General features: G+C 38.6%; 1 protein-coding gene across 5 annotated transcripts in view; it reads right to left on the bottom strand.

Moving 5' to 3' along the window:
• Positions 1-14,717, bottom strand: part of LNX1 (ligand of numb-protein X 1) — a 229,492-nt gene that overhangs the window by 32,073 nt on the left and 182,702 nt on the right. For all 5 annotated transcript variants that reach the window (XM_074229422.1, XM_074229423.1, XM_074229420.1 and 2 more), the window contains 2 exons: positions 14,244-14,446; positions 10,512-10,883 (listed from right to left, as the gene is read on the bottom strand). In XM_074229422.1, coding sequence (XP_074085523.1) covers positions 10,512-10,883; positions 14,244-14,446 — 575 coding nt within the window. The remainder of the gene's footprint in view (positions 1-10,511; positions 10,884-14,243; positions 14,447-14,717) is intronic.

Raw genomic sequence — 14,717 nt, 5'->3', positions numbered from 1 at the left:
AAGTTATCTTCAAAAGTCTCAGAGAAAAAAAAAATTTCCTACAATAAGTTTGGATAAACATTAAGGAATGAATCTTGAACTGATGAGCCCAATTTGGTCTTTCTCTCATTCTTTATCAAGCATGCTGGCCTGTTTCTCCCATTCTGAGTCTGTGTTTTGTGTTGAGTTAGTCTTGGAAGAGGGGAAGACACCAGATCTAATCACCTCATAAAGGATCAAGAGTGTTTCAGGCTCATACATCACATCAAGTGGCCAGACCAAGCTCAAATGCCAAGGAGCAGTCTGCAACAGTTATTCAATTCACATTTTCAGACTCAAAACTTCTCACTGGATTTTCATGTGCTGTGTCTAGCATTAAATTATTGGCAGAAAGGCTCCCCTAATAAATAACTGCACTCCCTGTACATGGAAATCCTTACTTGCAAAGTTAAGTTCTCAACTCACACCAGCCACCTAATAAAAAATGCACACTGACTCTGTGTGTAAAGGGGCTTCTCTTCTAGACTATCTGAGTCCATGAGGTAGGACCTATTATAACCGGTAAAATGCCATCTGTTTTGGGCAGATGAATTCATTGTACTGTACCCTTGTGCAGTGAACTGGACTTGGGACCCAGAGAATGAAGTTCAAATACTGCCCTCCTAGTTGTGTAGAACCCAAACAAGTTTCACTCTCTGAGCAAAAAATAAAATTGAAGTTAGGGACTTTTCATTTCTGTCTTTGCATTTCCAGTTTTAATCAATATATGGAAGCTAGTCTGTAATTAATAAATTGGTTTGCCTGTAAACTAAAGATTTTAATACTTATATTACCTGTCTAATGAGGCTCAGAAAGCATTTCTTAAGTTGCTTTTATGTGTTTGGCATTGTGATAGGTACTAGGATAAGGAATAGGCATTGAATCTCTGATCTTATTGATATAGTGAACTCTCATTTGAGTAAAAACCCCTCTACTAAGGAGGACCACGTCATCTCTGCAATATTAAGATTTAAAGAGTTTCTTGATTGACTCAGAAGTTAAGAGACTTACCTAGGGTTACATAACACATATTAAAGGTGAGTCTTAAAGCCAGATCTTTTTAGAACCAAGGACAGCTCTCTATCTAGGACACCAGGACCCAAGAAAGCAGAAGATGAAAAGACATAAACAAAACATTCCTTGCTCTCAAGGAGCTTCCATTCTTTTAGAAGGAAACAATCTCTATGGCAGTATATTATGCAAATCTTATAGGGCAGTTAGGTGATATGGTAGATAGAGTGCTGGTCCTGGAATCAGGAAGACAGACAAGTCACTTAACCTTCATTGTCTCAGTTTTTCCCCTCTGTAAAAAATGAGCTAGAGAAGGAAATGGCAAACCATTCCAGTATCTTTGCCAAGAAAACCTAAATAAGGTCAAAAGAGTGAGATACAGCTAAATAGCAACAATAAATTTTGCAAACCTTATACCATTATATTAGATACATGTTGTTATTGCTAGGTACCAGAAAGTCAATACATTGGAGACAGCACAAGGGATTGTTTCCATTCACTATTAAAGGGGCAAGAGTTTGTGCTTTTTGATCATTTTCTTCACTTCCCACATGTGCCATGGGAATGGATGATTAAAGGGGGAAAACTGATAAGAGAACTTGTCACTAAGAGGAATTATGAATCATGGAAATTTGTTGATAAGACAACAAAATAACAAAGTATTTCCATGTGATTTGCTCCATTAAAGCCCTCCTCAGATGCTTATCATGATTTGGAAGTGACCCAATATGTGAGATGCCAGTGATTTGCAAGCTTGTGATAGATATAGCCATGATGACATAATGGTCTGGAAGAGCTCTGGATCTGGAGTCAGGAAGCCTGGATTTGAAGCCCACTCCCATTGTTTTTTTTTTTTTTAGGTTTTTTTGCAAGGCAAATGGGGTTAAGTGTCTTGCCCAAGGCCACACAGCTAGGTAATTATTAAGTGTCTGAGACCGGATTTAAACCCAGGTACTCCTGACTCCAAGGCCGGTGCTTTATCCACTATACCACCTAGCCACCCTGCTTCCATTATTTTCTACCAGGGTTATCACCTAAGTTATCTGGCCTCATCTTCTTTATCTGTTAAAAACAAGGAAATTAGACTGGGTGACCTCTAAGGTACCCCCAAATTTCAATTTAAAATCCTATGATTCTACCAAGGTAGAAAAACCCCAGGTCTATGTCCTAAGTTATTGTTCAAATCTAGCAAGATCTGGAGATTTGGGGTCTTCAGAAGCTGTTAGAAAGTCACAAGGTAATGGAATTTTTGGCCATAGCAGGAACTGGCCCTAAAGAATCTTTAAGATATATGATAATTATGTCTTATAGACATATAGCAGAGGGGATACAACCTTCAATCATACAGTGAATGGCTATATATATAAAATCTCAGATCTTTTCAAGTTTTTCTTCACCTTTGTTGCATCATGAACTCCTTTTGGAGTTTGGGGAAACCTGTGGACTCTTCTTTGGAATAATGTTTTCAAATGCATAAAATGCACAGGATTATAAAGGAAACCATTTATAAAATACAATTATCAAACTTTTTTTAAGTTCAGGGTCTCTCATGCTAAGAATCACTATTATAAAGAAGAAGGAATGTGTAAAATTTTATCAATTGGAATTACAGTTACATCATTTTAATTAAGGTTTCCTCTCTTCTGAATTTTGACTTTTCCAAATTGGGTAAAGAAACTGTGATGCTGAGAGGTGAAATATTATTCCTCACACTTCCCACTCCAGCTTCCATCGCCTTTACACTCACTGCCCCCTATGTCCAAAGACCTAGATTCATATCCTAGTTCCAACACTTACAATTTCTGAATAAAGAACTGCATTAACCTGATAGTTTTTCCACAAATGTGAGCCATCATTGATATTTTTGTTATAGCTTTAATGTCAAAACCAATAACCTACAGAGCTATGTATTAGAGATCAATCTCCTTTATGTCTTGGGACTTAGTCAATAAAGTCTCTCAAGAATCAAAGTCATTTGGTATTATTCTTTTCATTTCCAATTCAAGGAACTTCGACCTCCAGAGAGGCCAAATTTAACTGTGTCCAACACAGAAGCATGGCTTCAGAAGAGAGTCAATTAGCTGTTTGATATCACTTACTAATGGTAGCTTATACAAATCACCCTAAATGAAAGGGCTAATCAAATAAAATTCAAATTTGTGCTCAGTATTCACATCTTTTACCATACTTGGAGTCAATCTGTCATGATTTACCTTGTTTGATGATAGCCATGGGTATAGAGGAAGAAGAAATGCATTGTAAGGACATGACAAAAGACAAAGGACCCTGGCATTCTTGATAATCCCAGAAGGAGTTTCATCTGAAAAAATACTGGCATTTCCTGGATATGCACAGTTCATTAAAATCTGTGTAAACTACACCAATAAATATAAGCTCTTGGAGGGCAAGGCCTATTTTTCATTTTGTCTTTTTATCCCCAAGACCCTGCACAGTGTTTTGGGCATTATATGGTTTCTTGATACATGCTTATTGATATTAATTGAAAAACTTATAAGCTAGAAAAGAAAAGACCTCAGAGCTTCTCATGTTCAAGTTCCTCATTTTTCAGATCAGGAAATTAAGGCCTAAAAGAGGGTAAAGAACTTTCCTAAGATCAAACTGATGGGATATTCGGCAACCAGATTGGAAGTTGCAGTCCAATATCCAGCTCCAGCAATCTTTTAATTTCTTAACATTGTCTGAAATATTCTGACCATGAATGATAATAAAGATTAATTAATCTATCTATCATTTTTTGAGAAATGTCTTGGTGTGGTAAATAGATCACGATGGATTCAAATCTTGCCTTAAACAGTTACAAGTATGGTTGTGGGTAAGTCATTGGACCTTATCAATTTACTTAATTTCTCATATGTAAAATGAAGTGGTTGAATCTGATGACCTCCAGTCCTACTAAGAGCAGAGTTCTAAGCACACAGAAACAAAGGCAAAAATCAAACTGTTCCTGGAGAAAGCAAAGGACAGGATCATAGATTTAAAGCTAGATTCTAGGACCTTGTAGGCCTTCAAATCCCTTTATCTTACAGATGAGGAAACTAACACAAAAGGAAGTTCAATGTTTTGTCCAGGATCACACAGTAAATATCTGACCAGAATTTGAATCCAGATCTTTTGGACTCCATTCCCATTGCTCAATCCATGTGTCCCACTGACTTTGGACAGTCACTTCAAAAGGATCTCTCTCTTTATCAATGCAGATACCTCAAGTGTTTGTTCTTTTGCACAATCCTAGTGAAAAGTGATTAAAACAGACCCCCCCCCAATATATATATACTCTTTGAATCATTACACAAAAATAGAGACAGAAAAGAACACACTATAGTTCACTTGACTCGATTCTTCCCCAGGATCCATCCTGTCTCCATACTTTCTCTACCATGCCACAGAAGCATTTTCTACTTTAGAGCAGGGTCAGAGAATGTCTGTCCTGTGAAGGTCTGGTGCTGCCTCAGCAACTGCAGGCAGGACTGGAAATTCAACAAATCTATGAGTTTTCTACGGGTGAATTAATGAAATGTTTGACCAAATATGGCAGGCTAATTTTTAAATTGAAAATTTTGTATGGCCTGCGATTGATGTTATAAATATCCAAATGCCCTTTGACAGAAAAAAGGTTTCCCACCCCTGTTCTAAAAGCTCACTCTCACCCCTGGTCTTCTCACACTGGAAATATCCTCTGCTCTTAGGATCCCTTCTGATCATCTGTTCCTCCCAGAACCTCTATCTAAAAAAGTTTTTTTCAAAACCTCCATTTTAAGGAACAGATGAGTCATGGTCATTGATCTCCAGGCTCCTGATCTTCCAGACAGTCCCTACCCTGCTCCTACATATATAACTTCCTCCTTGCCCTTTCAACCTCTTGTGTTCCTGGCCCTTGGTATAAGGTTTGTACATGGTTATCATTTAATAAAGGATTCTTGACTTGACTATTCTACAGTTAGCACTCACTGACAAGTTGGAAAGTAAAGGAATAAATCACTTTTTCTATGATGATCTCTAAAGATATGTCCTATACAGGATGTTAAAAAAGTCTTAGTGCAGTTTTAAGTTAACAGGATATAGTTTTATGTGTATACATGTATATTACATATACATATCTACACACGTTCATATTCACATACAGATATACCCACAAATATACTATACAGGGGTGTTTCAAGCATTTTAATATAGTTTTAAGCTAAGATATATGAGTCACTCTTCATCTATATAACATAGTCTGTTATATATTTAAAATCCCCCATGGAGATTCCTTATTTATTAGTTGTCTTTTGCTGAAATAACTTCTCGGTTAATAGCTATGACTATTTTTTCTCTGAAGGTACTAAGGTAGTCACTTAAATGACACCTTTCCCATCTTGTGGCATTCAAACTTTTAAAGTCTTCAAGACAAGATGGTGCCTGAAAAGACCTAGAAATTATGCAACTAAAATGTCATCTATGTTGCTAAATCTTTCATTGGATAAATCTGAAATTGTTAAAATAGAAAAATAGTGTTGGAGAATCAGGAAAACTTTTGTTAAGTCTGATAACCAATTGCATCCCTATAGACCAATCAATTTCTAGCTATTTTCAGATATCTCAAGCTAGATATCCTTAATTCAACCTATCTATAAAATGACTTTCCCCCCTTGAACTCCCTGCCCACAAAACCTAACTTTTACTGGAGGAGAGCACGCCATCCATCCTTCCAAGCCCTCAGGCTCAACTAAGGGTCACCCTCAACTCCTCATTGTCTCTCACTGTCTCTCTCCTGGCTATTGCCAAGGATTGTAGAATCATCTTTGTAACATCTCTTCAATATGCCCCCTTTTCTCTTTTTTAATTTAATTTAATTTTCCCCCCTTTTCTCTTGATGATGCTACCACTCTAGTGCAAGGTCTTCATTACCTCACAATGGGACTATTTCATATCAATAGCCCAATGGTGGATCTACCTGCCTTTTCTCTCCCCACTCTAAACAATCTCCTGTAAACCACTAAAATGCTTCTCTTTAAGTGCAGGTCATGTTATGCCCCCTCTATCTCCACATTCTCTACTTAATAAATTCCAGTGGGACCCTATCACCTCTAGGATCAAAACAAATTCTTCTGCCATTCAAAATCTTTCATATTTTTCTTCCTTTCCAGTCTTATAACACTTTACCTTCAACACATACACTTTGACCCAGTGACACTGGTCTCCTGACTGTTCTATGAATAAGATACTCCATATCTCTTGATTGGCTATTTTCTCTGGCTATCCTCCCATACCAAAATGATCTCCCTCTTCATACTTATTACTGGTTTCTCTGGATAAGTCCCAATTAAAATCTTTTGCAAGAAGTCTTTCTTAATCTTTAATTCCAGCAGCTCCTCTTTGTTAATTATTTTCAATTATCTTATATTTAGCTACTTTGTATATATTTGTTGGCATGCTGTCTCCCCCATTAGATTTTGGGTACCTTGACGGCAGAGATTGCTTTTGCCTCTTTTTTGCTCTTAAACCAGTGCCTGTCCCACAAAAGCACTTAATGAATGTTTATTTGTTGAGTTAAACTCTAAGAGTCCCTGGAAAACTCTGTGAGACAATTAGTGACAGATGAGTTGTTGATTTGTCTTGTTGGAGGGGGTTTCCACACTGTTGAAATTATGAGTCCAGACCAAAACACACAATAAGCATGATTTTAACCCTACCACACCCATTCTTATGTAGAAGGTGAATGGATAATGTACTTTATTAACTGATTGGTATCCTTTGACACCCAAAGTTCAGTTTGTTGAGCTCTCTGCTGAATTTGTCATGGATGTAACCTTGAATAATGCTTCTGCTACTTAACACTACCTATGTGGCTTTAGTTCAAACTTTTGGAGTCTCAGTTTCCTCATCTGTAAAAAAGGAGGGATTGGTCTAAATAACTTCAAGGATCCCTCAAAACTAAATCTGAGACTATGATCTCAAACTCTTTCTCTCCCTTATTTTTGATGTATCAATTTCAAGTAAAATCCTACTATTTTCTACCATAGTGATCATTTAAGGTTGATCACACAACTGCCGTTTTCAAAATTATTAGGAAACTGACACTGGCGGGAAAGCAAAATTGCATCCAAGTTGCTAAGGAAATGACTTTCATATAACTTGACTCTTTTGGTTCTCCCATGATGGTGCTCTGTTTTACTCTGGCCCCAACATTTGGGGTCTGGCAGACGTAGGGCTGCTATTGAGTAAGCAGAGGTTAAGACCCAACATGTGTAAAGTCTGTCCAATTCAAAACATTTGTGGCTTCTTCTATAATAACTCTTCCCTGAAATCATGTGGAAAGAACCAGAGTGCGTGGTACCTTAAGAAAAAACATGACCAAAAGGACATGTTGTCTGAGAATTCTTCTGTTAGGCAAATGTGATTCATGGAGTACACACATCGAGCCAAGGATGGCTGGGGATTGGTTGGAAATCTGACCTTCCTTTGATGGGGAGCAGTCTGTTTAATGCCATCCTCCTGCCCCCCCCCCACTTCCAAACCAACCTGGTATGTATTACAAGAATCACAGAAATATCCACATTTTAGAATTAACAAGGGCTTAGATGGGCTTTTTCAGCAGTGTTTCATTTTTTCCATTTCTTCCCCAACCAGCTTTTTGGTGGGATCTTCCCCAGCCCACTCTCCTTCTGCTTATAAAGCAAACTGGTTCTGTTTAGTAAGCAAAAGGAAATGTTTTTAGAAATTCCCATTGTTAGGCAAGATTTCATTTCACAAATTACCCTCCTTGGAATGGTTGTTTTTTTGCCCCTCTGTTAATCAGAGGAAAAATCCTGAATTCAATTAAGATCTTTTCTACTGACAAAGATAGTGAGTTGTCTCAGCAAACTCAATTGCCTGAGTTTTATATCTGAGATTTTTTTTCCCATCCTAAAATTTAAAATGCCTTGGATGTGGTGTAGCTGAAGCTGAAAGACCTAAAACAGATTCTAACAACTTAAAGGTCTACATATAGTTTGTAGTTGTATGTTTTTTCCCCCTTAATCTAAAAGTCACACCATGTGTGACCCTAACAAAAAGAAAATCAGAATGGCTTCCTCCTTTTCCATGAGTGAATATTTTCATGCATTTGGCCTGGGTTATGCGCCTGTGGAATGGTACCAACATTTGAGATGCCCATCTTCATCGCATGCAAATGGGGCTTTATTTCAAAGTTGTTTAGCCAGCTGTGTTCCAAGCTCTCCAAGGAGCCTTCAAAGTCTTGGGGCCTCAGAGAAGGAGGGAAAAGCTACAGATTGCCAAAGGGACAAATGGCATTTAAAGGAGGATTCACGACTGATACTCGAGGCAAATATCTTCATGAGGAATCCCTGGCGGGGGAACATGGAGCTGACATGGGACAGCTTCATCACTTCTTTGAGTAAACCATTTGCCATCAGAAAGGGAGCAATCCTGGCTTCACTCTATGTTTGTCCCACACCGTGAGAATCTGTCATGGTACAGAGAGTGGAGTGAGAATCATATTGTGATGGTGAGAAGATGAATGGCATGGCTCAGGTTTGCTCCTCTTTAGAGCCAATAGCAGGAGAGAGTGAGTCTTGTGATGACAGGTAAGTCACCTCACTGCTTCTTGACAGATTTCCCCATCACTAACATACTACTATCACTATATATCCTTTAGTTCCCCTGAACCTGAATTCAGAAGAGCTGATATAAATGAAGCACCATCAAACCCTCAGAAAACAGCAAGTGAATGTCTTGGATAAAACATTAGAGGGAATATTTGAGAACAGGGATTATATCCTGCCATATAACTCCTCATGGTGCACTGGTTTCTCCATTAATAATGCCAAATTACTGACAATCTTATCATGATCTTCTATGATTTTATAAACTCAAGATCTTACTAAATAGCTAAAACAGCTAGGTGGCGCAGTGGATAAAACACGGGTCCTGGAGTCAAGAAGACCTGAGTTCAAATGCAGCCTCAGACACTTAATAATTATCTAGCTATGTGACCTTGGACAAGTCACTTAATCCCCTTGCCTTGCAAAAAGTAAAAATTAAAATTAAAATCCAAGACTCCAGATCAGATTTCTTATGTGGAGCTTTATGGCAATGCATTTGTATAAAGTCTGCAGGATTATAATAGTACCAACACATCTAGAAAGGGGAGATATAGCAGAAGGTAGAAATGGCAAATATCAGCAACCTTCAGCTATGTCTCATCTCACATATGCTCAAGGACACGAATTCTGGGCCAACATGACATCTGTGATTTGCCCGATGAAGTAAATAATTGCTGAGCATTCTAGTGGAGTTGGAATAGAAGAGTGAAAAGAAGGGGTGATATACTCATGAGGCTCCCATCTGCTCCAGGGAAGGTTCATCCAATTAGTCCTACCCTAAAGTGGTCCCTTGGTCCCTAGCCCTCCTAGACAAGGCTGCATTGGGGTTTTTCTGGGCCCAGACATTCTAAGACTAGATTGGAATACTGGAGGATATAGGTTTGTATGTATTGTATCTAAGCTGTCAATAAGGAGAATACCAGGCCTCCCCGAGCTCAAGCACATGAAGATGCAAACACTGTTTTGTCAATATACCTTCATTTTCAAAGAAGACCATGACATCAAGGAGGTGATACCAAGACAAACACATGAATGCACAAGCCTAGATGCGAGGCCATTAGGGTGAAGTGACTGGTTCAAGGTCACACTGCCAGTGCAAGTCAAGTGTCTGAGGCTGGATTCAAACTCCTGTCCTCCTGACTCCAAGGACAGTGCTCTGTCCACCGTACCATGGCTTGACAGCACATTGTAATGCATAGAGAGCAGGTCTAGGAGTCAAGAACCTTATAGAAGGTTCAAGTCCTTTTCCTGGTATATACTGACTGGTTGATTCTGGGTAAGTCATGTAGGCTCCTGGTGTCTCAAATCAACTTTCTAAAATTATAAATTTCATAACAGGTGCCAATTTACCCTGGTAGAGGAAGAATCCTCTTCAGAAATTGTCTATGCCAATGAAATCACAGGCTCAGTTAAAAATAATAACCACAACTATAATAATAACTCACCTTTCTACAACACTTTTGACAAAACATTCCCTCACAGCCTTCCTGTGAGGTAAACAGTGCAAATATTATCATCATTTCACAGGTGGGAAATTGAGTTTCAAAGAAGTGACTTGCTCATAATTCAGAGCTAGTGTTAGAGCCAGGATTTTAATCCCTACTCTGGACCCTCTTTCAGGATGCAACATTGCCCAATATCCATTAGCAAATGGATTGATTATTGTGATAACTGGGCAATTTCCAGCACTTATTTGAGTAATATTCATAGCAAAAGTCAAACTTGTATAAAGGCTAGTCTGTCAACCTTGCTTCCCCCATAAGTCATAACAAACAATGTGTGGTTGTAGTAGGGATGGGGTTGGGGTGAAAGGGGATTAAGGACAGGTTTCAAAGGGATAGGTTCAGATAGTGATGTGGGGCTACTGTGACCCACCTGAATTAGCTGGGCAGCCCTTTCTGGGCTGCTATACCGAAGGTCATGTCCATTAATGGCTAACACCCGGTCATTCTCCTCTAGCTGGCCGTGCCGGTCAGCAACACCACCATCCAGCAAATTGAAAATGAACACCCCAGGCTCATCCACCTTGCGTACGAGTTTGATCCCAAGCTGCTCCTCTGGGCTGCTTTTGTTTAGGATCACATGAAAACTGTCATCACGGGGGCTCTGAGTCTCAAGGGCCAATCCACTGGCCCTGCTGCGGTACCTTTGCTCCCTTAGGACTGTCAGCCGGAGCACCTGGCAAGGCTGTCTCAGGAGACTCAGGGCGTAGTTGTGAGGCACATTGCTGATGTCCATGCCATTGACCTGAAGGCAAAGGAGTCAGAGTCAGGACAGGTGTGACAAATGCACTGTTTGTTTTTCTAATCTTTTTTTTAATAAGTTCCATTCGTCCATGGGCACAGGCATACAGAAATCCCCTCCTCTTCCCTACACGCAATTATTGGTGCTCTCTTCTCAGCCCAGATCATGCTTAGCTCATTTCATGTTCCTCAGTTGAAAAACGAGCATTTTAAAAGCAGAGACTTTCTCATTTGTGTCTCTTCACCTCTAGCCTATCAAAGCACCTTAACTATGACTATTACTTGTTCTTGTTGTTGAGTCATGTCCAACTCTTCATGACCCCATTTGGAGTTGTTTTAATTTTTTAATTTTTTTTTTAGGCTTTTTGCAAGGCAAATGGGGTTAAGTGGCTTGCCCAAGGCTACACAGCTAGGCAATTATTAAGTGTCTGAGGCCAGATTTGAACCCAGGCACTCCTGACTCCAAGGCCAGTGCTTTATCCACTACGCCACCTAGCCGCCCCTTGGAGTTGTTTTGACAAAAATATTAGAATTCTTTGTTATTTTCTTCTCTAGCTCATTTTACAGATGAGGAAACTGAGGTAAAGTTCAGGGTCTTGGCTAAGGTCATCTGGCTAGTAAGGATCTAAGTTTAGAACTTCCTGACTCCAGATCCAACACTCTATCTTGAGTTGGCTCTTCATTTCTTCTAAGATTTTATAAACTCAAGATATTACTAAATACAATTTAAAATCTGAACCCCTGGACTGGATTTTCTATGTGGAACTTTATGGGAATGCTTTTGTACAAAGTCTGCAAAATGATAATAATACCAACACATCTAGAAAGGTTGGGTTATTCTGGTTCTAAAGAAATGTGATCATCTTTCTTCCTCCCCATCTTTTTTCTGCTCATAGAGAAATCTTTGCAGGGTTTAAGTCAAACTGAAGTAAATAAGAGCTTCCATACGTATTCCATATAACATTAGAGCATTTGGAAATGCCATTTAAAGGGACTGAACATATGCCCATCCCAGTAGTACAACAATAACGCTCGACGGGGCTTTCTGGTTTGAATTACTCTTTTCCAAACAGTCCCTGGCTGAGAGGTTGCACCCCTGAAAGTTCCTCATGACTGGAAGAAAACAATTTCACAGCAGCTTTGCAACTCAGTTCTCCCAAGGTTGAAACCATGACAAAGGAGAAACAAGTGGCCTGGATTTCCTTACTATTGGTGAGATTTCTTTTCCTGGCAGCTATTCATTAAAGGGACCTTGGAACTAGATTATAAACCAATTGCACCCAATGTGTGTATCCTTAGGATACACATCTTCTGGATTCCCAGAAAAAGAAAGCAGAGGGATTGGGGGGGGGGGGTCATTTATTTAAGAACAGTCAATGCACTGCTCCTCTCTTCAATCATAGACAGAGGAGAAAAGGAACAACAGGGTGAGGTTGGCTCTGGTTCCCTACTCTGCCATCCATTCCATTCTGTGAGGAATTCAGCATGGCTTATTAAAAAGCACAGGGGAAGTTCATGCCTCCAAACTCTAGCCAGAACTCTTTAGAAGCTAAATGTTTTGTAGCATGTTTCTCAAGGGAACATCTTTATATTGTTACTTCTAGGACTGGAAAAGGAACCACTGGGAATGTGGAAATTCCTTATCAGATGGGCTAGATAACTACTACCCCATGAGTTTACTGAATTCACTGGGCTGGTCATCAGGAAAATCCCACTTTCTAAAACAGTTCCTATGATAAGAGATGCTACTATGTATACATATATATGTATATATATATATATATATACATATGTACATATACTTTTTTGCTTTAAAAAGATAATTTTAATCCAATTAATACAGGACTCATGCTTCTTATGCTAGTCAAGGAAACAAGATTTTGCAAAGTGACAATGGGTTCTAGACTTTTTTTTTGCTAACTATAGTTTGCTACTAACAAACACTGAATCTCCACATTTATTGATGCAATTTAAATTTATTCCTATCTTTTTTTCTCTCCTTTCTATCAACTTTGTAAAAATGAACAAGTCTGAAAGCTTTGAGAATTATATAGATATTTCAAAACACTCTCCTCTCATACTTATTCCTTCTTCCCCTGAATTCCTATGAACTTATGCACAGTTGCTTTGTAACTGTGAAGTACAATTCAGGTTTGACAAGTACAATTATATTTCTTATGCATTTAAGTTATATTTTTGCATTCTAATATAGCAGTTTTACATATACCTCTAAACTGCTCAAGTGATTCCTCTACCTATCTTCCCTAGTCTGTCAACTCCCTACCAGTGGGGGTTGGGATACTCAGAAAGTATTTATTGACTACATTCATGCACCTAATTTGCAAAGCAACTAATTTAATGAAATAATGATGATAATAGCAATAATAATAACAATAATGACAAGCATTTATATAGCCCTTGGAGAAGCCTCTCATTCTTATCTTCTCAACAATCCTGGGAGAAAGACGCTTTATTATTATTATTATTATTACCATTTACAGGCTGGTTGTTGTCTCTCAAAAAGGACCAAAATTACATCACTTTTGGGGGGGTCAAAGTACAGTATGTGACTGTAACTGATAAGACAAATATAAGCTCAGAATGCGCCACCACAGGCCAGACACAAATAATGTATATGAACATTTGGAGTGGAAATGTCTCTAAATTTGCATATTTCTCATTTCTGTTGAGTTTAGTGCAATTTTGCTTTGCTCATGGAGCATAGCACTATCTTTGATGTGGGCATGCCACTCTTGGTGATCCAAAGCCAATATCTCCCTCCCATGACTCACAATTGATTCCAAAGTTCTTCAGAGAGACTTTGAGGGAGTCCTGATATTGTTTCTTTTGAAATCCATGTGAACACTGAACATTTTTTAAGGGCAGAGATTCAGTGACCTGCTAGTAAGTACCTGAGGTTGTATTTGAACTAAGGTTTTCATGACTGCATATCCTTTGTGCTCCCTAGCTACCTCTAATTAAAGCAACAAATAAGAAAAAAAGGAAGAGAAGGGAATTGAAGAAGGGAAGCTTCCTAACTAGTTGAATTGTACAAAAGTGGAATTAGCATGGTGCCTCAGGAAGTTGTGAGTTCCTGATCACTGGAGGTGGCCAAACAGAAGCTGGATAACTAATTATCAAAGATATTGCAGGGATAATAAATATTTGGAGCAAAAGTAGGATTAGCCAATGCCTGAAATTTCTTTGTCTCTGGAATTCAATGGTTTTATGACTATCAAAGACAGAGAGAAAGGAGAGAAGAAAAAACCAAGACAGGGTGAGAGACAAGGATACATAGAGGAACCATGTACCAGATTTCATTAGCAGACTTGTATAGAAATACACAGTTCATTTTTTTCTATACCTTTAATATCATGTCCCCTGGTAGTAATCTTCCATCTCTGGCAATCACTCCATCTCTATAAATATGTTGTATAATAATATGGACCAAGGGAGTTTCACTGCCACCCACAACCCTGATAGCCAGGCTTTCATTAGGATCCGCCCGAGTGATCTTGATACTGGTAATTTCACCATCTGGAATCAGGTGATACAATCTTGGGAAGACTAAGACAAAAAAAAAAGGAAAAAGACAAAAGGATTTACTGAACAGTAATTACTTGTCTTTCTAGAACAGTTTTAATTCTAAAGCACCCAAACCAATTAAAATATGTTTCATCATGTTATTGAAAGGATTGAAAGGATTCTGCCTGTTTTCTTGCCCTTTGATCCATGTCATACATTTCTTTCTCGTACTTCTAGCTTTAGTGCTATGACAATTATTCTTCTCTAACAGTGAACACTGGCATAATAACTTACATTGGTATGGTACATTAAG

Source organism: Macrotis lagotis, chromosome 3, assembly GCF_037893015.1.
Source record: "Macrotis lagotis isolate mMagLag1 chromosome 3, bilby.v1.9.chrom.fasta, whole genome shotgun sequence".
Classification (NCBI taxonomy): Eukaryota; Metazoa; Chordata; class Mammalia; order Peramelemorphia; family Peramelidae; genus Macrotis; species Macrotis lagotis.
This window is presented reverse-complemented; position numbering and strand designations above follow the sequence as displayed.